General features: G+C 39.1%; 1 protein-coding gene across 3 annotated transcripts in view; it reads right to left on the reverse strand.

Annotated features, from left to right (window-relative positions):
• The window catches only part of ZFR (zinc finger RNA binding protein), a 56,279-nt gene that overhangs the window by 10,821 nt on the left and 23,425 nt on the right, over nucleotides 1-22,033 (reverse strand). For 2 of the 3 annotated variants that reach the window (XR_013346115.1, XM_077816721.1), the window contains exons 3-15: nucleotides 20,645-20,927; nucleotides 18,707-18,851; nucleotides 14,041-14,259; nucleotides 12,233-12,480; nucleotides 11,017-11,208; nucleotides 9,515-9,815; nucleotides 8,400-8,596; nucleotides 7,743-7,862; nucleotides 7,068-7,213; nucleotides 5,835-5,997; nucleotides 4,690-4,895; nucleotides 4,250-4,400; nucleotides 2,469-2,610 (exon numbers count right to left, since the gene is read on the reverse strand). Coding sequence is in view for 2 of the 3 variants with exons in the window: in XM_077816721.1 (XP_077672847.1) it covers nucleotides 2,469-2,610; nucleotides 4,250-4,400; nucleotides 4,690-4,895; nucleotides 5,835-5,997; nucleotides 7,068-7,213; nucleotides 7,743-7,862; nucleotides 8,400-8,596; nucleotides 9,515-9,815; nucleotides 11,017-11,208; nucleotides 12,233-12,480; nucleotides 14,041-14,259; nucleotides 18,707-18,851; nucleotides 20,645-20,927 (2,513 nt within the window). In the remaining variant the exon portion in view is untranslated. The remainder of the gene's footprint in view (nucleotides 1-2,468; nucleotides 2,611-4,249; nucleotides 4,401-4,689; nucleotides 4,896-5,834; nucleotides 5,998-7,067; nucleotides 7,214-7,742; nucleotides 7,863-8,399; nucleotides 8,597-9,514; nucleotides 9,816-11,016; nucleotides 11,209-12,232; nucleotides 12,481-14,040; nucleotides 14,260-18,706; nucleotides 18,852-20,644; nucleotides 20,928-22,033) is intronic. The other variant, XM_077816722.1, reaches the window with a different exon arrangement.

Here is a 22,033-nt window from a genome sequence, read left to right on the forward strand (position 1 = left end):
TTCAGGGAAATGCTGGATAACTGTCAAATGCACAATAATGTATAGCACAATTGCCGTGCGGTTAACAGTTTTATTTGTAAAATAATTAGTTTTACTTTTCATCCTTTTGTCATTTAATGGGATTATTATTACACACTAAATATGATTTTACTTCACATGCAAGTCACAGTCTCATCTTTAATCAAACTTTTTCTTCCGGCAAAGCCTTCGTTATCACCTAAACTAGCTCCCCCAAAGCCAGCAAAAGACTTTAAACCATTTTAAGACACAGAGCATTAGGAGCTGCAGTAAGAGAAAAAACACACACTGTTATTCTGCAGCAAATAAGCAGCAATCTTCGTAATAAGACCTGGTTTATTGCAATTATCTGCAGTTTAATATTCTGCATTTTCTTCTAGTTTCACAAGTGAACTTTTCCGCACATCCATTTTACACTGCTCAGTGTCTTGAAGCGAAATCTGTTTACCTCTTGTTTGATTTTGCTTCTCTAAAGGCAATACCATCAACTCAGCAGGTGACTCAAACTCAGAATGGCAATTCTAGCTCAAGTCTGGGTCAGACAAAAATATAGTTTTGTTTCCTTTGGGGAGGGGGGAGGGCATAAAGTATCAATGAACTGAAAAACACCTGTGATTTATTTTTTTTTTACCTTTATTATAGTATAAAATTCTAACGGCCACAAACCAAATTTACTGTAGTTTAGAACTGCAGTGTGGACTAATTGCAGTTTTCCACAAACCAATTTTACTGTAGTTTAGAACTGCAGTGTGGACTAATTGCAGTTTTCCACAAACCAATTTTACTGTAGTTTAGAACTGCAGTGTGGACTAATTGCAGTTTTCCACAAACCAATTTTACTGTAGTTTAGAACTGCAGTGTGGACTAATTGTAGTTTTCCACAGTACATTAAGGAATAAAGATAATGGTTAAAATGAATCTAATTTCAAAGCACCTATAATCAAACCTATAACGGTGACTGCCTTTTTTTTTTTTTTTTTTAAACCAATTGTTAACAAGGTGAAATGCTTTGCATGATTCAGACCAGGTGAACCAAGTATCACATTTCTGGCATAATTTCAATTGCCAAAAATGAGACGAGAAATGGCTGGGTATGATGTAATAATATTTGAACAAAGCATGTATAGTTGGAGATATACACACAGTTCATTAATTGTGTACAGCACACTACTAAAGATCAAACATAAAAGTCATCCAATCCAGAGAACACATACTCCAGCTTTGTTTTCTGGTGTAGGGAGCAGCTCTGACAACAAAGCTTGATTATAAATTCTCTAATTTCAAAAATATCTAACATAAAAAAAAAGCCTCAAATATTTTAAAGGATAGATAAAACTGTTGCGATGAAATAAAAGAATTCTATTATTTTAATTAACTATATATATCTATGTATATAGAGATATATATATATATATATATATATGTATATACACATGCACACATATACATACACGCATACACTTTTTTTTCCAACCTGCATCATAAAAAAGTGTTAATACAGACAAATTGCCTGCTTGTAGGTTCATATTCAACAACAGACCCTGGTTTGTTATGATCTCTTTGACTACGAAAACACAGGATGAAAGGAAACAAAGTTAATTTTATCTGACCCATAGAACAATAGAACCAACCTATTGCAGACATTAATCATGCTTGTTGGCTAAAAAGCTTTTGGAGCTTTGAAAATGTTACAGAACAGACCCTAAAGCAACACTGCTGGCACCAGTGAGATTGCACATTCACAAATATAAATCGGTTTTAAGAGTGCCAACCGACTTCTACTTTAACTCAGTGACCAAACCATTTCTTATTACTGTACTACTCTGTGTACGCTATTTGGGTAAAATACTCAGATCTTAATACCAGGAGCCTGTATATTTAACAAAAGCACTCCAGTCCAAAAACCAACCTCAGACAGCTGGAAAAATTCACATCTTCTTCCAACAAAGCTACAAGCACTATGAACATCAAAATCACGTGTGTATATTATATGCAGCAATGCCATTTGAAAGGTTAAGTGGTGGCCAGACAGATCCAGTTTCAAAACCAGAATGTAAAGATATAAAGATTTAGTTTTCTAATATGCTGCAAAATCTCTTAGGGCAGGCTTGTAACCACTTGCCGTAAAACATTTAGTTTTCCAAATAACTGAATTTTGTAAGGGAAGGAAGGAGAGAAAGACACACAATTTAGTAACTTTTCCAGAAAGCTGAGGCTGGACATTACGTAAGGGGGGAAAAGATCATTTTTTGAACTAAATAAATGCATCATATAAGCCTTTAATTTTAGTAAATGTTCTCTAGCAAGACTGGTTGTTGAAGTAGGGTTTCAATCAAATACGTATATTATGCCAGCATGTTGCCTTCCAGGACTTAATGTCATCTTAAACAGACTAGATAAATGTACAAAAACTGGTAATATAGAGGTAACATCTTTAACAACTTTCCAACCTCCATCCCTCATGTTCTCCTCCCGAATGATTGGAGATGTCAGTGTGATAGTAACTTGCATTTTGGGTTCCACACATGAATTCAAAATTATCGCTGCTTCTGGTACTGCACACTTTATTTCATACTTCTCAGGACTTATTACCTAAATAATGAAAAAATCGGAAGCAATTGCACTTTTAGCACTTACAAAAAAAACAGAGGGGGAGAAAACATTCATTCTCAGAGAGTCACAGAACTACAATATAACAATGGTGTCTGCTCAATACATAATTATATGGTTTTAATCATACAGTTAAAAAAAATAATATGGACTGCCACACAGTTTATCAGAGACTGTAACTAAAAACATGTAGCAGTTACCCCAAAAGCTTTTTTTGAAAACACCACACTGAGAAAATTCATGCACAAAATATATTAAAATAAGGGGTCAGATTCTCAGCAGTTTTAAAGTTAAATAAACAGCCTTAAACCCAGTTTAACTAATCAATGAAGGATTCCCCTGGTTTGGAGAAATCTTTAGATGGCACAGGGCTGAAGTAGTGATTCTTATGCTATAACCCCTTTGAGTGCAGGTAAACTGCTACATTTACTTTATTAATGGCTGCTGGAGTGACCCCCGGGGGCAGTTAACAGCCCATGCAATAACTTAAAGAGTAGCTATTAGGCTATTCTAAGTCGTTCCTCATGATCAGAGTTACTGGCTCCTAGTGACCCAAGGAAAAGCTGTCAACACTGTCCTCCCCTCTTCCACAAGCTGCAAAGACAAATGGCTGGTCTCAAGGACCTGGCCCAAGGTTTGCACATTTTGCTTATAGCAACAAAAGCAAACAAAAAAATTCAGTGAAAGTTAGTTATTTCTCAATTCATCCATTGTGTCAGCACATTATCTTGTAATATTATCCTCTGTCAAGTGACATCAGAACAGAGGACAACGTTGCAAACCTTCTATGATTCCATAATATACACAGACTTTTTGGAGTAGGTGAGAGATAGAACTATGGTCTTAAGTATGAATTTTTCATTATTTGGGGATTTATGGCAGACGTTTTACTTCACATTCAGTGCTATGTATGTGTGTGCAATCTTAGAGTGAGTAATGAGGTAGGTGTCTTTTTTTTAAGGTATTGGAAAAAGATGCACAAGATAGGTTAAGCTTTAGTAATTTAATTCTGGAACTGTGGATCATTCTCATACACAGATCTTGTTCTGTAACTTCAATATAAAAATCTGTAATAAGTGAGGAGTGCATTAGTAATTGATAACTGTATTGCTATTTATAATCTCCATCCAAGTAAACCACCTACGACTGTTACCATGTATGTATATTACTTGTCTACATGCATCCGACGAAGTGGGTATTCACCCACGAAAACTTATGCTCCAATATGTCTGTTAGTCTATAACGTGCCACAGGACTCTTTGCAACTTCTGTCTTTGGCACCGATGATAGTAGTTTGGGCAAAAGGGGATTCCTACACCAACCTCTGTCTCCACATATAAAAGGGAAGGAGAGATTACTACATCTATGAACTGGCACCACCTGTGAGGAGCAGAACAATCATTTCCGCTCTTGTTAAATGGATCCCACTTCTTGCTTACCCATACAATGGGTTGGAAAGACACCTTTCAGGGGCACTGAATTCACATACAAATACTGGGAAAATGCTACACAACTTTTTAATGCCCCTGCTGTAAAACTGGGGCACAGTCAGCTCTACAAATCATTTGACTCCAGAAAATGTTCTGTATGGCATCTTCTCAAAAATCCAAATCCAACTTACTGCAAGTTGTTTGGGAAGACTTTCTGCAATACGACTGAGTAATGCCTTTGAAGGCTTCTCAGCACACAGCAAAACAAGGTTGACATTTCGGTCTCCACGGAGAAGCAAGCCTTTAGCCAAAACTCCTACCCGTAAAACTCCTTTCAAAGCTCTGTGGGGAAGTGAAGTTATAGTTACAAGAGATGCTTCAAATCGTATTAATCATTTATGAACAACTCTGAAGATACAAAAAAAGGGTAAAGTAAAACACAGCACTCCACCCCTCATGTTCTCCTCCCGAATGATTGGAGATGTCAATGTGATAGTACCATCGTGATGCATGCTGTCAGAACCTAGAGAGAACAGAATCTGAGGAGGCACTAAAAAAAATGTAAAGGGAGAAACATGGGATGACTTTTTCCTCCTCAGCACAAAATTTTTAAAACTGAAGACAGACATACCTGTCTTTACTGCCATCTTTCTTATCATCTCCCTCTTTGCCCTTAGTTTTTTCATTGTCAGTCATGTTGTCAGACACAAGTTTCAGAGCACGCTCAGTGATGGAAACTATTTTTTGGACTGCCTGAAGTTCCTCCTCAGTTGGATAAATGGCTGCATGTTTGGTCATTACATAACGGTCATCAGATGAGTCTGGACGACGCAGAGGCTACATTGAGAAAAATGTTATGGTAACTTTACTTGAATTTTTAAAATACAAGTTCTAGCAAGAAAACTTTATTAGAAACAAAAACCAGTAAGAGTGCTAAGTGACAGCATCATATTCGTATATAAAACCTGACAATTTAAAAGTAACAAAAACTAAAAGTTAATGACACAGTAACTTTAAGACTTCACAGGTAAACACGCATATAACCAAATATAAGAAAGGTTGGAAGGATTTGATTTTTATTGGTAAATGCAGATAAACGCTGAACACCACCCCCCCATGATGAAAAAAATAGCTCCATCCATTCTAAATTTGCAGCTTGGCAAAGAAAGAAAAGTCTGCGTCAGAACTTAGTAGAGTTTAAGGATATTGACTTTATATATCTGGACATGTGACAATTTGTGTTTTAACCATTAAAAAGCTTTAACTTTTTGAATTCCACTGCCTACTCTTAAAAATAAAATTCTGTCAACTCTACATATAAGGAAACGCATTGTTTATCAAAATCTAACCTTAACTTTTACCCTCTTTCTTCTTAATAATATAATTTTTTGTCATCTTACTGTTAACTGGGAAATAGATATTTATTAATCAGTGAAAATTTTTTGGGTAAAGTATTTATTCCTGTTTCTTCAAAATAATATTGCATATGACTTAATTCATGGTAAATTTATGCAGGTAGACTTGCACATGAGGCTGTTCAACATGTACCTTTAACGTGCTCTTATATTGACACTTAATCCAGCAGGACCCTCAGACAGATCCTTATACCTGTAGAGTCCCACCGTGGTTTTTTTTCACATTTCCAAGCTCTTTATTAGAGAATAAACTTGAAACAGATTAATGTAGTAATACAGACGGCTAAGATCAAATATACCCAAGAACTATGCCTGATTTCAGAGACTTCAACTTTTAAATTTTTCAATTTAAGAAACTTACAGCTGGTCCCTGGGGCTGAGGAGGCATTCCTGGTCTGACACCTAGCAAGCCTAGAGGTCCTGGAGGACCATGAGGATATCCTCCATCAGGTATTCGGCGACGGTCATCCCAATGATGCTGCTCCTCCTCCATCCTCCTCCAGTACATGTCCTCCTCATAGCGTCTGAATTGTATGAATCAAAGTATGTTCTTTACATAGCAAAGAGCCATTTTCAATTGTTCTAAAAAATTATTTGGTACTATTCACTAGCTCATCTTTAGTAGTCATGACCTTGGGAGCTCCAAAGGATAAGTAAAAAGGGATAATAGCATTAGAAGCAACCCCTACTCTTAAATACAAACAATTTTAAACAGACCCATATTCCTCAGATGGATCAAATAACAAATGCTCAGAGTTGTACGATGGCCTGACTGAAGACAAAAGGGTTTAGAGTCCTCAACATGAGCATTCATCAGCAGGTAATTAAATAGGATGGAACCAGTGTTCCCTCTAATTTTTCCCACCCACATGCAGAATGGATTTTGCTATGTGCATCAATATGGAGGTGATGTGAGACACATTACCTCCATATCGGTACACATAACAAAATTAACGTGAAGGGGTGTGGCCGAGAGATTCACAGTGCAGGGACTCAGTGTTGAGGCAGAGGGTTGGGGTGCAGGCTACCCCAGAGCTATGGCGGGGAGAGAGGACTCCACCAAGGTCTCTCTCCCCACAGCAGTACCTGGGCTGGGAAGGAGTGGCGCCTTGCTCCACTGCAGCAGCTCCAGCAGGGCTGGGCTGGGGAAGGAGCTCCTTGCTCCACAGTGGCAGCTCCAGTGGCACTGGGCTGGGGAAAGGGCTCCTCTCCCCAGGCCCGGCAGCTCCAGCGGGGTCAGGGCAGGGGCTCCGCTCCCCAGCTGCGGCAGTCCAGCAGGTGCACATAAAATTCATGTGGCGAGGTGGGGCCGAGGGGTTCAGAGTGCGGAACGGGGCTCAGGACTGGGCAGAGGGTTGGGTTGCAGGCGGATATGGGCTCTGGCTGGGAGCGCGGGCTCTGGGGTGGGACAGAGGTTTGGGGTGCAGGTCTGGGCTCCTCTCCCTGACAGCTCCTGAGGGAATGGGCCAGGCCAGAGGACCTGCACAGCCCTAAATAGCCTGCTGTGTGGCCGCGCAGCTTACAGGGAACCTAGGATGGAACCCTCTTCAGGTGACCTCACTGCAGCTTTTGTTCAACTCATTAGACACGTTACCTCATTTCCATCCGCCAGCGTTCCTCCTCTTCTCGTCTTCTCCAATATTCTTCTTTCTGCATCTGCTTTCTCATCTTCTCTTCTTGAATTTTTCTTGCTCGGATACTGGGCTTTACTTCTACTTGCAAATCTGGATTTACTTTTTTCTAATGTTTCAGAGATACAAAGAAATGTTGGTTTTACTTTTCATTTCACCCTGGTTTTAGGAAATATACTCTTTATAGTATTTTTCTACCATGTCAAACAGTAGTTTTAGAACACAAGGTTTTTTTTTCACTCTTCCCATCACCCCAAGTAAGTCAATTTAAAGAAAAGTGTTCTGTAAAATGTAGTCTGATGCTAATCCTGTGCTATTGCTAATCCATAGTAAAAAACATGCAAGGACCTACCATAACTTTAATTACTATATGCTACGTGTTCATGTTTCCAAACACTCAAATACAGTGTTGCTTAACATTTTCATTAAAAAAAAAAAAACAAACACACAGCACATATCACTTCTTTAAGCCACCTGTATCATCTTAAAACACCCACCAAGAAAGATAAATGCAATATTCTTCCACCCTTTTACACACCATTTGGGCATGGTAACCACTAATCTTGAATTTGAGTAACAAGTTACTACAATTTAGGTCTTGTAAAGTTTAAACTACTGTCAGCAGTATATCAACTAACTTTATATTGAAGCCTGTGCCGCCTTCCTTTTAGATGCATTTCCTTGGCATTAGGATCGTTAAAGCTGCACTCACAAAGTTTGCAGTGAAAGCGGATCACCTTCCCTTCATCGTTCCGTACCTTGGAAATAAAATAATGTTGTATTAGATTTTTGGATATTTAAACCTCCCCCATAATTTACCTTTTCTACAAATTAACCTAATTTTACAAGAATCTTAATTGTATCCTACACAAAACATGTTCACGTATTTACATACATATATTTTAGTAAGCACTTTAAAAGAGGTATTGTCAAGAAAAGAATTGTCAATCATGATCAGATTCCCATTGTGTTAAGTACTGTACAAAGAGGAAGAGCTTATACTCTTAAAAATATAGTTTTATTAACTCCTTAGATTCAAACAAATACTTAAAAAAAAGAGTGGAAAACCTTTTTTAGTATATTCAACTTAAACCCTGGATTGTACAAAGCTTATGTACACATGCTTACCAGAATGCACAATGAACAGTTCCATTGACTTTGAAGGTTCTGCTCACAAAGTGAGAATTTAAGCACATGCATAAGTCTTTGCAGGATCAGAGTCTTGCTTTATAATTCTGATGGACACATTTTATTTAAATCAAACAAGTATACTAAGAGGATTTTCAGATTAATACCTCCTCCACATAGTCATGGCCTACTGGCTGGACATCACTTTGCAAAGCAGCAAGAGTTGTTGGAGTCACTGGTTCTGATGCTGTATCTGGTTTTACTTCCTGGGTCTGTACAACAGCAACCAAAGGAGTAGTCTTAACATTTTCAACGGCTTTCATATCTTCCTGTTTACTTCCTGTTGTCTGTAGCTTATTACCACCTAAAATCAAAGTTTAAAATGAATTGTTAATTTTGGTAGAATGATTATATACTTACAGAATATGTACAAATTAAAGAGATTTCATTTGCAAATGGCAAGATTTTGGCCAGAGTGCCTCCATTTTTTCAAATATTTTAAGAATAAATTTAAACACCATAAACATACAATTAAACAGAGAACATTGTAAAAATTCAGCTACAATCAAGGTTTAGGGTGAGTTGTTTTTAATTTTTCTTAAATAATTTAATGGTACTCAAATTTTTTAAACTCTGTTGACCAAAGTTCTCCATTTTTGCAGTAAAGACTTAGTAGGCATGTGCAATTTAGACTTCTATTAAATCTAGCTTAGCGTTCTGCAAGCACAAGGCAAGACTGAAAGGGAGCAACCAAAGAAACAATGAGGAATCCGATGGCACCTTAAAGGCTAACATATTTATTTGAGCATAAGCTTTCGTGGGTAAAAAACCCACTTCTTCAGATGCATGGAGTCCATGCATAAATAAATAAATAAATTCCACCAGGCTCCTTGTTGTTTTTGTGGATACAGACTAACACAACTACCCCTCTGATACTTGCAACCAAAGAAAGGTATTCAGATGAGCAATCTTTTTGCTTTCAGAAGTAACCCACTGTAGAACTGCTTTCATAAGACATTTTTTGCTAACAAGATCAAAAAAACAGAAAGCGTACCAGAACTGAATGTTTGTATCAAATAAAACACATAGCCCTCCAATGCTGCCAACACTTATGCATCTGACTTCAAGGGGACTAACTCTATGTGGACAAAGTTAACATGGATAACTCGCAATCATAAAGTTATGCATATGCATAGGTTTTTGCAGCATTGACATCGTACAGACTAGATACATATAGATTTTAAATCCTTATAATAGGTTAGGTTTCAAAATGAAGACTGACTTCTGTACTTGCCAACAAAGTTTATTTTCGGTGTAGATATTTTCTTTACAGGTATATTAGCAGCAACTACGGACACTTTGTTGTTGGATGCTGCGTTAATTGGCGTGCTTGCTGTGGGAGTAAGAATTTTCACTGCAGAAGATGTAATGGAGGAGTTCACAGTGCTGCTGCTAGTTGCAATATTTGAAGCAGAGGCAGTCTGTTTGGAAGCAGATGCAGATGTTGAGGAAGTAGACTGGGTAACAACATTTGGTTCAGTTGAAGGAATGGGCTTGCCAAGTTTTGTGTGCAACTTAACCACCTAGAACCAAAAAATAAAAAAATAAAAAAATTAATAGGCTCATTAAAAAACATGAACCACTTGGTTTACATTAAAAAAATAACATGGCTACTATCCTTAAAAAGTTGATCTGCATGTGGGGGAAAAAAAAAAAAAAAGAACTTGTGTCCATTTTTGTTTCTTTAATGATTTATAAATACAAAGTTTCAGACCTCTAAACTTTTCTCTGCTTGCTTTTTAGATTAGAAATACAGGTCTTATCTATCCCAGAAAAACTCCACTATGACTGAACAACTAGTGAAAACATGACATCATCAGAGTCAAGAGTCAAAAAAAAAAAAGCCAAGAAACAGATGGTAGAGTGATTTTTAGTCAAACTGTTTTATATTTCATGTGTTCTCTCTCCCACCCTCCACGCCCCTTGGTGGGGAGCTTAAACTATTTTAATTACTATGGCTGAGGAACACGTTGGAGAACAGATGTCTTTATTAAAGATTCAATAACTCTGCGCCATCATTGAAAGTGCGAGATTCCACAACACAGACAGAGACTGAATGAGCAATAACAGGTCTTTCAGCAAAACCAGGGAAGACCCAGATGACATTCCTGATATTATACACAGTAAAAAACAAGCAGAAAAACAAGTATTCAGGTTTCCTTTATATATCATATAAAGTCCTTTGCAGGATACCTTTAAAATACAATTAAATTTCAGTTTTCTGATAATAGTTAGGATTTATAAGAAATATTGACAGACTCCAAAAAAGAATCATTTAGTGCTCAATAATAAAAGGTACAAGATGGGAAGAGAGGGTGGAGAAGGGGATAAAAAACAGTGGATTAATCTTAGAAGTTTGACAACTACAGTAGAACCTTAAAGTTACAAACACCAGTGTTACGAACGGACTAGTCAACCACACACATCACTTGGAACAGGAAGTATGTGATCAGGCAGCAGCAAAGCCAAAAAAATAAAAAGCAAATGCAGTAAATACTGTGTTAAACGTAAACTACTAAAATAATAAAGGGAAAGTTTAAAAAAATTGACTAGGTAAGAAAACTGTTTCTGTGCTTGTTTCATTTAAATTAAGATGGTTAAAAGCAGCATTTTTCTTCTGCATAGTAAAGTTTCAAAACTGTATTAAATCAATGTTCAGTTGTAAACTTGTGAAAGAACCACCATAATGGTTTGTTCAGAGTTACAAACAACCTCCATTCCTACCTTCTGATGTTTAGCTCCACGAATATGGGCAGCATATGCATCTGCTCCTGTACAAGACACATCACAGAGCTCACAGCGCAACTGATTCTGAGTTCCACGAGCAGAAGTACTGCTGTTGCTAGTGTTCTGAGATGCTTTTAACGCCGCTTCTTTCTTTTTGTGTTTCTGGCCTTCCAAATGTTCTTTATAAGTCTATTTAAAAATGCAGTGAAAAAGCATACATCCTCAATACATTATTTTTACTCCATTAATTATGTCAGTCATCTGATGCTATAAAATATACAATAGGTTATAAGCTAGAAATAATCAACACTTAAATTTTGCTAGGGAACATATTTCCTATACACAGCACTGCCATTTTATTGTGCGTGTGCTTTGAGGCATAAGCCATGCTGGCAGGGACCAGGAAACTATTTTCCTTTCATGATATACAGAACTCCATAGTTGGCAAAAAGCAGTAAGGACTTTTTTCATCTTCCTACTTTCCAAATCATCAAGTATTGGTCAATGCCAAGTGACAGATGTTAACCATCAAGTGATCTTATCCAGTAGGCTGTACCCAAGTCCTGCGTGATTTAGAGCGCCCCAAAAAACTCAGTAATTCAGAAGGAGATACTGCTTAAATACATCAGGGCGCAAAGTAAAACTTTTAAAATTGAGAGTGTCCTTGTGTGGGAAGGGGCAGTCCAAGTGCGAGAAGTAGTTGAAAAAAATGACAGTTTTTTAACATGACATGCAGAACAACAAATATTCTAAACAAGTGTGTAAAAAACTCTCATGTTCTTTGCTGTCTTAATATGAATGACCTGACAAGATAGTACTACATTCAGCCATTTCAAAACTAGAATGGAGTGCTAGAAGGACAAACAGAATACTACAAAGGAGAATATTTTTCAAGGAGAAATTTCATAAAAGCTTAAATTCTCAAGGGTCTATGCGTCTGAGAAGGGAGTTTTCCCCAGGAAATTTGCTACTGAGCAGAATAGCGCTTCAAATAGAGAATGTTAACTTTTAGCGTGGGAAATAAAATTCAGCTGTTCACAGAGCACAAACATCAGTATTTCCTTTTCATAGGGGTACACATTTTCAAACTGCTTCTAGAGGGAAGTTATTTAAATAATTTCCGCAATCCACAACTGTTCTTAAATAATGCCTGTTTTTAAATATATGAAATAATGACTAAGCGGCATAGTGGAATGTCATGTAATACAGGTACCTGTGGTCCAGCACAGCTGATTTTACAAACATCACAATAGTGGATCTGTGGTGGTTTGGGAGGTTGTTTTGGTTTCAGTTGCTTATTTTGGAATGGTGCCTTTTTAGTAAAGGTGGTCCCTGTCCAGGCAGCTGTTGCAGCAGCAGCAGCCGCTGCTGCCGCGGCCTGTTTCTGTTGCTGCTGCTGCTGCTGGTAATAGGATGATGCTGCTGAATATACTGCGGCTTCATAGCCAGAATAAGAGGTACCTCAAAAGATCAAAATATGATAATGTTACATTATTATACATTGTATATCACAGTTACACGCAAGTTAGTTCCAGGGATGCTGCATGACATTTAATTTTTTTCCAGAAAGGTACATTTTGTGATCTAAACATTTTGACAAGGTCCTGAGATGCAATGTGTGGTCAACTATCTTATCACTTAATCAGAATTTTACTTGACCTTTTATGATATACAAATTTAAATACCATTTCCCACCTATGTCAGGGGCATGTTTTCTCTCAGACAGATCTTTGTAGCTATACAATTTTTAAATATACTGTGGTCCCCTATCCTGGCAGCTGTATCAAAGCTGCCATTCAAGAATGTGCCAACGGTCCTGGCACATCTGAGAGGGCTAGGTGTGGCACAGCAAAGATGAGATAAAAGCCACTAGAAATGAATATTTGTTCAAACTTAGGTTTATTAATAAGGAACAATTTATTGTGTAAGAAAAGGATACACATGGATGTGAAACCAAAACCACAACAGTGCTTAGGAGCCTCTTCTCTTTGATATTTAACCATCCAGCATCCTCAGATGCGCTTTGGTGCAAACAAACTGTTGGCCTGCTTGATTCTCTGTAACTTGCCTTATCTATTCACTCCTTAATTTCTAGTACCACAGTTGAATAAATCAAGAAAACTGTGTTTTCATGCCTTTGAGCCAGTTTTCCCATAAACTCTCCACATCTAGTGGTTCAACTACTTTAATCCACCGATTAGGCTTTTTCTGTTTCAAGGAACATTTTAAATGTCTCATTTAAAACAAAAACAACAAGGAGTCTGGTGGCACCTTAAAGACTAACAGATTTATTTGAGCATAAGCTTTCATGGGTAAACCTCACTTCTTCAGATCTGCACCATGAAAGTTTATGCTCAAATAAACCTGTTAGTCTTTAAGGTGCCACCGGACTCTTGTTGTTTTTGTGGATACAGACTAACACGGCTACCCCCTGATACTTGACACCATTTAAAACAGGATACCAAAGATCCAAGCAGCTACAATTTTCCAGTTGATTATCATCTGGTTATAAAGCTAAACAGGATTCCTTCCACTTTTAATCAAGCCTTGAATCTCTTATGTTTGGAGCAAAGCTCTTGTACACACCCCCTCCTCCCAGAGGAGATCAAAGTAATCCAAAATCTAAGTTTTACTCTGGATTGCCCCCTCTCCTCTTCACAACTGTTGTCTGATGGTGGTACATTGCCTCCAAAATTTTATTTTCTTTGGACATTTGTGTCTGTTTTTTTCCATTGCATGGTTTCTGCTCCCTTCCCATACTTGACCAACACCAAGAACTAGCCAAGCAGTGCTGCAATCTCTCTTTGATATTATGTTCAACAAAACAGGACCACATACAACTACTGTTCTCTTCCAAAAATGTGTCTGAATATTCTGCCAATATAGTGATCTAACTAGCTGAATATTTCTTGGTGCTTTATGACACAACTAAACACAATTACCAAATTTTTGAGCCTACAAAATCCTTTTCCATAACATGACTCACAAACCTCATAGTAATATAACTTGCAAAATTCTTACCAGAGTAAGTGACTGCTGTTGTACTGTATGTAGCACTCTGAGTATAGGATGGAACAACAGTTGCTGCAGCTGCTACTGGCTGCACAGTGGAGGATACTGGATATATGGAGAAAGTAGTTGTAGCTGGACTTGGCGTGGCTGGTTTTATGGCTGTCACTTGTCGAGTTTGCTGGGCTTGAGTATACTGAGTTGCTCCTTGGCTATATCCTGCTTTTGGAGCTAATTAAGATAGAAGAGTAAAGTTGTATAACGATTTAAAAATTTGAGACTAGGTGAATTTCGAACGACATTACATTTTTAAAATAATTATATTCAACTATATACAAGTAACTAAGCACACAACAAATGAGGATTTTTCTGTTACAAAACACACATGCCAGAGGGATGACCATGTAATAAAATGAATACAATCCTAAAATGCATCTGCATAACTCATTTCACTTTCTTCTCTAAATACAGCCAACCCTTTTCTTAAGGGTCTTTCAGTACTATGAAAAGTAGCCTGACCTATGATGATCACTTTTAGTTTGAAGTTCATTAATGGACAAAAATTCAGAAGCATATTATACAAACGCTGGTTTTATTTTTAGTATTCTAAATACTTTTTGGTTATCCTGAAAATGAAAAACCAAGCAACACACAGTACATTATGCCTAATCTCTCATCTGCTAGTAGCGGCTCAGCAATTTATAACCTCCCACTGGAAGAAAAAATACAAAAAAATAGTTCTACCATAGAAGAATGGTTTATAAAAGCATAAAAGGATGCTGTTATGGAACAATTAACATACCAATTACATACCCAACAAAATAGACAGACGACAAATAGATACTTAGATATTTGGTTACATTTTATTCAGTACTCATAAGAACGGCCCTACTGCGTCAGACCAAAGGTCCACTCAGCCCAGTATCCTGTCTTCCAACACTGGCCACTGCCAGGTGCCCCAGAGGGATTGAACAGAACAGGTAATCATCAAGTGATCCAGTCACTCTGTCTCCCATTCCCAGCATCTGGCAAACAGGCTAGGGACACCATTTCTGCCCATCCTGGCTCACAGCCATCAATGGACCTATCCTCCATGAATTTATCTAGCTCTTTTTTGAACCCTGTTATGGTCTTGGCCTTCACAACATCCTCTGGCAAGGAGTTCCACAGGTTGACTGTGTGTAGAAATACTTCCTTTTATTTGTTTTAAACCTGCTGTCTATTAATTTCATTTGGTGACCCCTAGTTCTTGTGTTATGAGAAGTAGTAAACACCACTCAGAGTACATTCACCAGAAAATACCCCCAGCAGGTATCCTTTTTTCCAACTTTTAACATTTGATAGACATACCTGGCCTATTAATTATGCATAATCAGAGATTTCACTCAATTTAATAAAATCAATAGAAACAACATCATAGGTGTTGTTAACAATGCTCACTTTTTAATATGGCTAACTCCCTAATGAACAGATAGAGCTGATGACTATATTCCTGCATGTCTCTTTAAACAAAAGATAAGTGTTGTAATGATTATTGTTTTGTTTCTGATATTTGCATGGCAAGGATTTGTAAACCTGTTAATATGTCCTTAAAAAAGGATTATATGCCAGGAACATGGTGTTTCACACAAAGAACACTACTATAGGCTCAGGCCACAAAAAACCAATCAAGTCCAAACTACCTAATTTTTGTGATTCACTCACTTCTAGCCTGCTGTTCCCATAACTTTAGGAGTATCTAGTGTTGAGACCTAGACTTTGTTTCTTGTTTAGACTGCATATCTGCATCTACCTTTACTATTTGCTTTAGAATTCTGAAAGCAGAGAATACCAATTTTTCCAAAATGGCATGGAAAATAATCCCCCTTGCTTCTTTTGATCCTTCTCAACCTCCTCAAAATCCCTCCTCTAATATGGTACTCACAATTTAGCAGACTAATCTACAGATGGTCCAACTACTCTCTCAGAAGAATAATTTCTACTTGTGTCCAATTCTCTTCTTGGCCTCTTATTGCTGTATTAGGTTCCTATAACCCATATAGCAGCAATCTGGAATTTCCCAGTTGTACAACTTCCCATTGACTCCATATAGGACTGCCAGGTCATGGGACCCTCGCATAATCTTGAAAGCCTTGGCATGGCATGGCAACAAACATTCAGAGTTAAACCTGAAAGTTGTTCTTCCGTACCTAGATCTCAGGTTACAACTATTTTCTGGACATGAAGACTGAACTGACTCCTGTCAGAGTTCCAGTAAACTAGAGAGAGATACAGTTAGGGATCTACCAAATTCATCCTCCATTTTGGTCAATTTCAGGACCAGAGGGTTTTAAAATTGGTCAGTTTCACAATTTCAGATGTTTATGTCTGAAATTTCAGTGTTGTAACCATGGAGGTCCTGACCCAAAAGGGGATTGCGGGGGAGGGAGGATCCCATAGCCGTTACAGCAGGGGTGGGCAAAGTTTTTGGCTCGAGGGCCACATCTGGGTATGGAAATTGTATCGCAGGCCATGAATGCTCACAAAATTGGGGGTTGTGGTGCAGGCTCTGGGGTGTGGCGAGAAATGAGGAGTTCAAGAAGCAGGAGTGGGTTCTGGGCTGGGGCAGGGGGTTGGGATGCTGGGGGTGCAGGAGGGTGCTCTGGGCTGGGACTGAGGGGTTCGGAGGCTGGGAGGGGGTTCAGAGTTGGGGCGCAGGAGGGGGTCAGGGTGCAGGCTCTGGTCGGCACTTACCTCAAGCAGCTCCCAGAAGCAGCGGCATGTCCCCCCTCCAGCTCTTACATGGAGGCATGGCAAGTGGCTCTACACACTGCCCTGTGGGCAGGCGCCACCCCTGCAGCTTCCACTGGTCGTGATTCCTGGCTAATAGGAGCTGCAGAGGCAGCGCTTGGGGTGAGGGCAGCATACGGAGCCCTCTGGTTCCCCTTACGTGTAGGAGCCAGAGGGGGGGCATGCTGCTGCTTCCGGGTGCTACACAGACTGGGGAAAGCCCCTGACCCCACTCCCCAACTGGAGCACCAGAATGGGTCAAGTCCTGCATCCTGCTCCGTGGTGGGAGCTCAAGCACCAGATTTAAAGGTCCAGAGGGCTGGATGTGGCCCCCGGGCTCTACTTGGCCAACCCCTGTGTTATAGGGTGGTCACAGGATTGTCATACTCACTTTTGTGCTGCCTTCAGAGCTGGGCTCTGAAGGCAGCAGCTGTGGAGTTTCCTGAAGCTGGAGGAGTTTCCATCCTGGAGATGATGGCAGGTCCAATCTCCACAGCTCCCAGCTACTAGTCACGGCTAGTGGCAGATTAATGCATGGGCCCACTGGGTCCATGCCAAGTTGAAAAATGGGTGCCCAAGCTCTGGCAGGAACAACGGACAGGGGAGGGGCCCGAACCAAGACACCCTGAGCCCCGGCTGGAGCCGGTGGCAAAAGCCCCTGAGCCTGGGCAGCCCCGAGCTTGGGCAGGAGCTGCAAGGGGCGGCAGCCCCAAACCCCGGCTGGAATCCAGCCACCCCCAGCCCCTGCAGGAGTTGTGGGGGATGAGAGGACAAAAACCTGCACCTGGGCACCCAAAGCCCCTGCGGACCCGAGGGGGGCGGAAGCCCCCAATCCAGCCACCCCAAACCCCAGCAGGAGCTGCAGGGCAGAAACCCATAGCGCAGCTCGGGGGATGCTGCAGCACAGAAGTGAGGGTATACCACCCTCATGTCTGAGCTGCCTGTGGAGGTAGGTCTGATTTCCTCCCATAACCGCTGTACTGGGGAAGGACAAGTCCTGTCCCTCCCCAGCCCTGCCAAACTAGCAGATTTCAGGGAGATCAGGTTTTACAGGGAAGGTCTTATTTCACGGTCTGTGACACATTTTTCATGGCTGTGAAATTGGTACGGCCCTAGAGTTAATGACACTTAAGTTCACACTGTATTCCTCTCTTGCGCAGAGAAGAGTGCCTTCCCTTGCTGGAGAGTGAGAGGCATTAAGTATGAACTCTGAATTTAGGTCTCAAACTGTGCCCTATCTTTCTGTTATTAGAGTATAAAGCCCCTTCTAACAACATTTTTTTAAACTGCAGCCATATACTGTACAAATGGCATTTTTTTAAAACCACATACAGAGTAATTGGTCTCTCTCCCCACAGACTCGTGTCATGTTCTGAAACAACTTGCTCACTCTTGCTTTCTTTAAGCAAACCTTCTCTCACCATATAGCTAAAGCTTGCCTTTAATTTCCCATCCACACCAACATTACAAAGCTTTAAAATTTGTTTAAATGGGATTTAAACTTTGTGATGGCCAAAATGGGTTAACACTGACTTACACTATTTAATATAACAAAACTATGCTCAAAAATCCTTTTCTTGTCCAGATCTCTTCTTGTTTGCACGGGCCAGCCAAAGTGTATTTGAACTTGGTAGGCACAACATATTTTAAAACACACTTAAGTATTGTTAAATTCAATTTACATAGAAAAGGGTGTGTGTATTTTTAGGCAAGACGCTATTTGAGGCAAGGTTATTAAGTGCTGGGTAACAGCAGGATTTTTGTCCATACATTTATATTTATATGGGTTACATTATAAAGCTAAGAATAAAAACCAATTTGTCTGAGGTATCCAAAGAAACGTTTTTAAAAGACAAAGCAGCACACTGTTTTGCACTGACCGAAAAGGAATTTCATGCACACCACCCACCTGTCTGGTAGTATGATTCGGCTACAGAAGGCTGAGGCTGGGCAGCAGCAGCCACTGCAGCTGCAGCAGCTGTTGGTTGTTGATAGTACTGCTTGCTGTCATAAGCCACAGCTGGGGCAGTGGATCTAACATATGAGTAGGAGTCCTTAAAAAGCATGCAAAACAGAAAGAAAGGACCTGAGTTTCTGCTTAAATATGTCTGGTGCCTGGGATAATCAAAGGCAGCCAAAGGGAGAGACAGCCTACTGAACTAAGTCAAACAATTCATTTAAATATGTACATTATTCTAGAGTTAAATAAGCCTTTTATATTTTAAAATCTTTAATCTTAAATTTACAGAGACTAAGAACAACAAGTGATGAACAGCTTTGATGAACATTAACAGACCCAATAAATAACAGCAATTCAACTCTTCCATTTAAAAGTATTTTCTCATTTTTCCACTTTGTTACTTCCATTAAGGAACAGAAAGAGGCTACTGTCAGACTGTTCCACTATTACATTTATATCAGAGCAGAAATCCTATATAATTTTAAGAAAAATCACAAGCCTGCTCAAAATGTGTATTTTCACAAAATTCAAGTATTTTTTTTTTAAAAGAAGAAACGCCCACCAACACTTCCTAGGTATTACAAATTTGATTTAGCATTTTTCCTATTTACATATAAATTAGAGGGGAACATTAACTGTACCTTTTATTAGCATTTTGTTTTATATCGCATCAACCATTCTGCAGTTTAGAGAATTTTCTACTTGGATTTACCCCACTTGTTAAGAAGCTTAAAAAGTAACATTTCGTTCCCTAGCAATTTTGGTAACCTTGTATTTTTTCCCTTTGTTTAAGTCTCCTTTTTTCTCTGTCTGTGCATCAACATCTAGTAGCAGGCATATGCACTGCTCCTGTAATTATTAGGATGTGTTAGTTAATTGCTGTTTCAGACCATTGGAAAGAGCTTGCTTGTTTTTCAGGACTCTAACCAGAGGTGGCTATTTAAAAAAAAAGGAAAGAAAAAAAAAGATCTACAGAAAGAGCAATTAAATAATCATTAATACCACCTACCTCTTCTAAAGTGCTTTTTCATCAAATTAAAATAAGTATTATAAAACCAGAAGGCACCCCCTAATAGATAATTTTATAATGTGGCCCTTTAAATAGGGCAGTCTTTTTCAATTTATTCTGCTTTACGCATAAAGGAAAACAACAGTGTCAATACTTTCAATCCAGTTCCTGAAAATAGTTTTAATACTTTACATTATACATTAAATGTGACCAGTGCCTGCATATTTACCTCAGATAAATCTTGTAAATATAGGCACTAGCCTCAAAGTAACCAGGAAAACTCCAAGGCTCCGACCGACTTTAATAGGAGCTGAGATAGCAAAATAAATTATTTATTAAACAGGGCCCATACCCTGTAAAAAGAGCCACATGGGCAGTCATGTGCCCGCACAGAGCCCCAATGACTTCACTTTATGTCCCACTGACTTCAATGGACAATTCACGTGTGTGAACGTTTGCAGTATTTGAGATTAGCAGATAGGGATGATGGCAGCTTTTAGTTTCTTTATTTTTAAATTGAGTGAATATGTGCTTGAGAAAAGTGCCAGACTAACAGTTCTGGAGACTGAAATCCTCTCTCTACAAAGCAGATGTCGTACTGCCATTCTTGGGGTAACTTTCCTCATAGTCCCTTGGTTATATGCCTCAACCCTGACTTGGAGAAGAGGACAGGTCAGTCTCCATGCCACGCCCTCAATTTTTGGCCTTTGTAGAAGATACCAACAAGGTTGCTGAACTTGATGGTAGTTTTTACGATTTGGACATTTGACCAGTGGGAACTAGCCAGATTATCAAACTCATTTCACACAGATGACCAAACATCCATCAGATGAGTTTTGATCACTACCGACCTGAGATGGATTCAAAGTGGCACTTACCTGGTAGTTTTGTGTAGTGACCGGAGGAGGTGGTGGTGGGGCTTCCTGTTGTCTCTGGGTATAACCGTAATCTGTCGCCGTGTGTGCTGTAGGATAACCTCCATAGGCAGCAGCTGTTGCAGCAGCTGCAACAGCTACTGGTGCAGGCCTGGCTACTGCAACTGTAGCTGCTGCTGGAGCATATGCAGCAGTAACCGTGTGTGCAGCTACTGGAGCCTGATGGACAGTGTAGCTAGCAACTGTAGTTGGATGGGAATAGGCTACACCCGAAGCTGGCTGCTGGCTATATTGGAAAAGGATAGTAAGTATTACCCATCAAGTAATGAGTCCATTAGTTCAACAGCTAAACATGTTAGACTGATATCTAAATATTTCATTCAATTTCAAAACAGAAAAATCTTAAAACTAAGCTTTGTATAATCCTGGAAAGGTCTACATGTTTACAAGAAGCACTCATTTATAAGCTTTTTTATGGCACTCATTATTTAAGCATCATCGCACATTCAAGTGCTTACGGCTGAAACATTAAACAAAATGGGGGCCCATCTGATAAACCTTTTGGTAGCAACAGACAAGCTTTTCATTTGAAACAGCATAGAGATCTCAAATCATCATGTTTTGTATGATATGGAATACATACAATAGTTCTTTGGGTAGCATATTTGACAACTCCTGCACTGCAAAAAGAACTACTTCTTCTGTGAAAGCTATTATTGAACTATTCCACCTTACATGGCATTTTCAGAGCAAAGCATAGGATTCCTTTTATGCTATTGGAGTTTTAAGACTAATTACTTCACCAAAAATATACCGCCCCATGCAGGCCTGTTGACTGAACAGCTGAATGAAGGAGAGTGACTTTTAAAATGTTTTAATTAAAAGTCAGTTCAAAAATCCCTAAACTCGATAGAGAGAAACTTTTGAAACTAATTTCTCATGAGGGAGTCCCCCTCCAAATGTTGAGATTAGATAGATAGTTTTCTTCTAGATTCAATGGCCTAAGAAAAGATGTACTAACAAAAGGTCTAGTAGCCAAATCGAGTGTACTATAGAAGTGAGTGTGAAGATTCTATCAGGATTCTGCCAGTCTTCAGGGAATGCTGTAAAACTCATCTGTTTCCCCAATCATTGCAGCAGGTGCATGCAGGAAGCAGCGTACAGGTAAGTATTAACTAACAAGAGGGAGATATTAATAGTCCAGTGAGAGAAGGTGTTCTCAGAAGGCGCAGTGATTATTTGAAGGGTAGAATCTAATAACTGCTATTGTCCTATTTTGATTTGTAATATATGTACAGTGCATTATATTATACAAAACGCCTAAGAGTTTACGTAGGTTAATTAAAAAATATAAATAAATTAGTAAAATAATTATTGCCAAGAAGTCAGTAC

This window comes from Eretmochelys imbricata, chromosome 5 (genome assembly GCF_965152235.1).
Source record: "Eretmochelys imbricata isolate rEreImb1 chromosome 5, rEreImb1.hap1, whole genome shotgun sequence".
NCBI classification, from domain to species: Eukaryota; Metazoa; Chordata; order Testudines; family Cheloniidae; genus Eretmochelys; species Eretmochelys imbricata.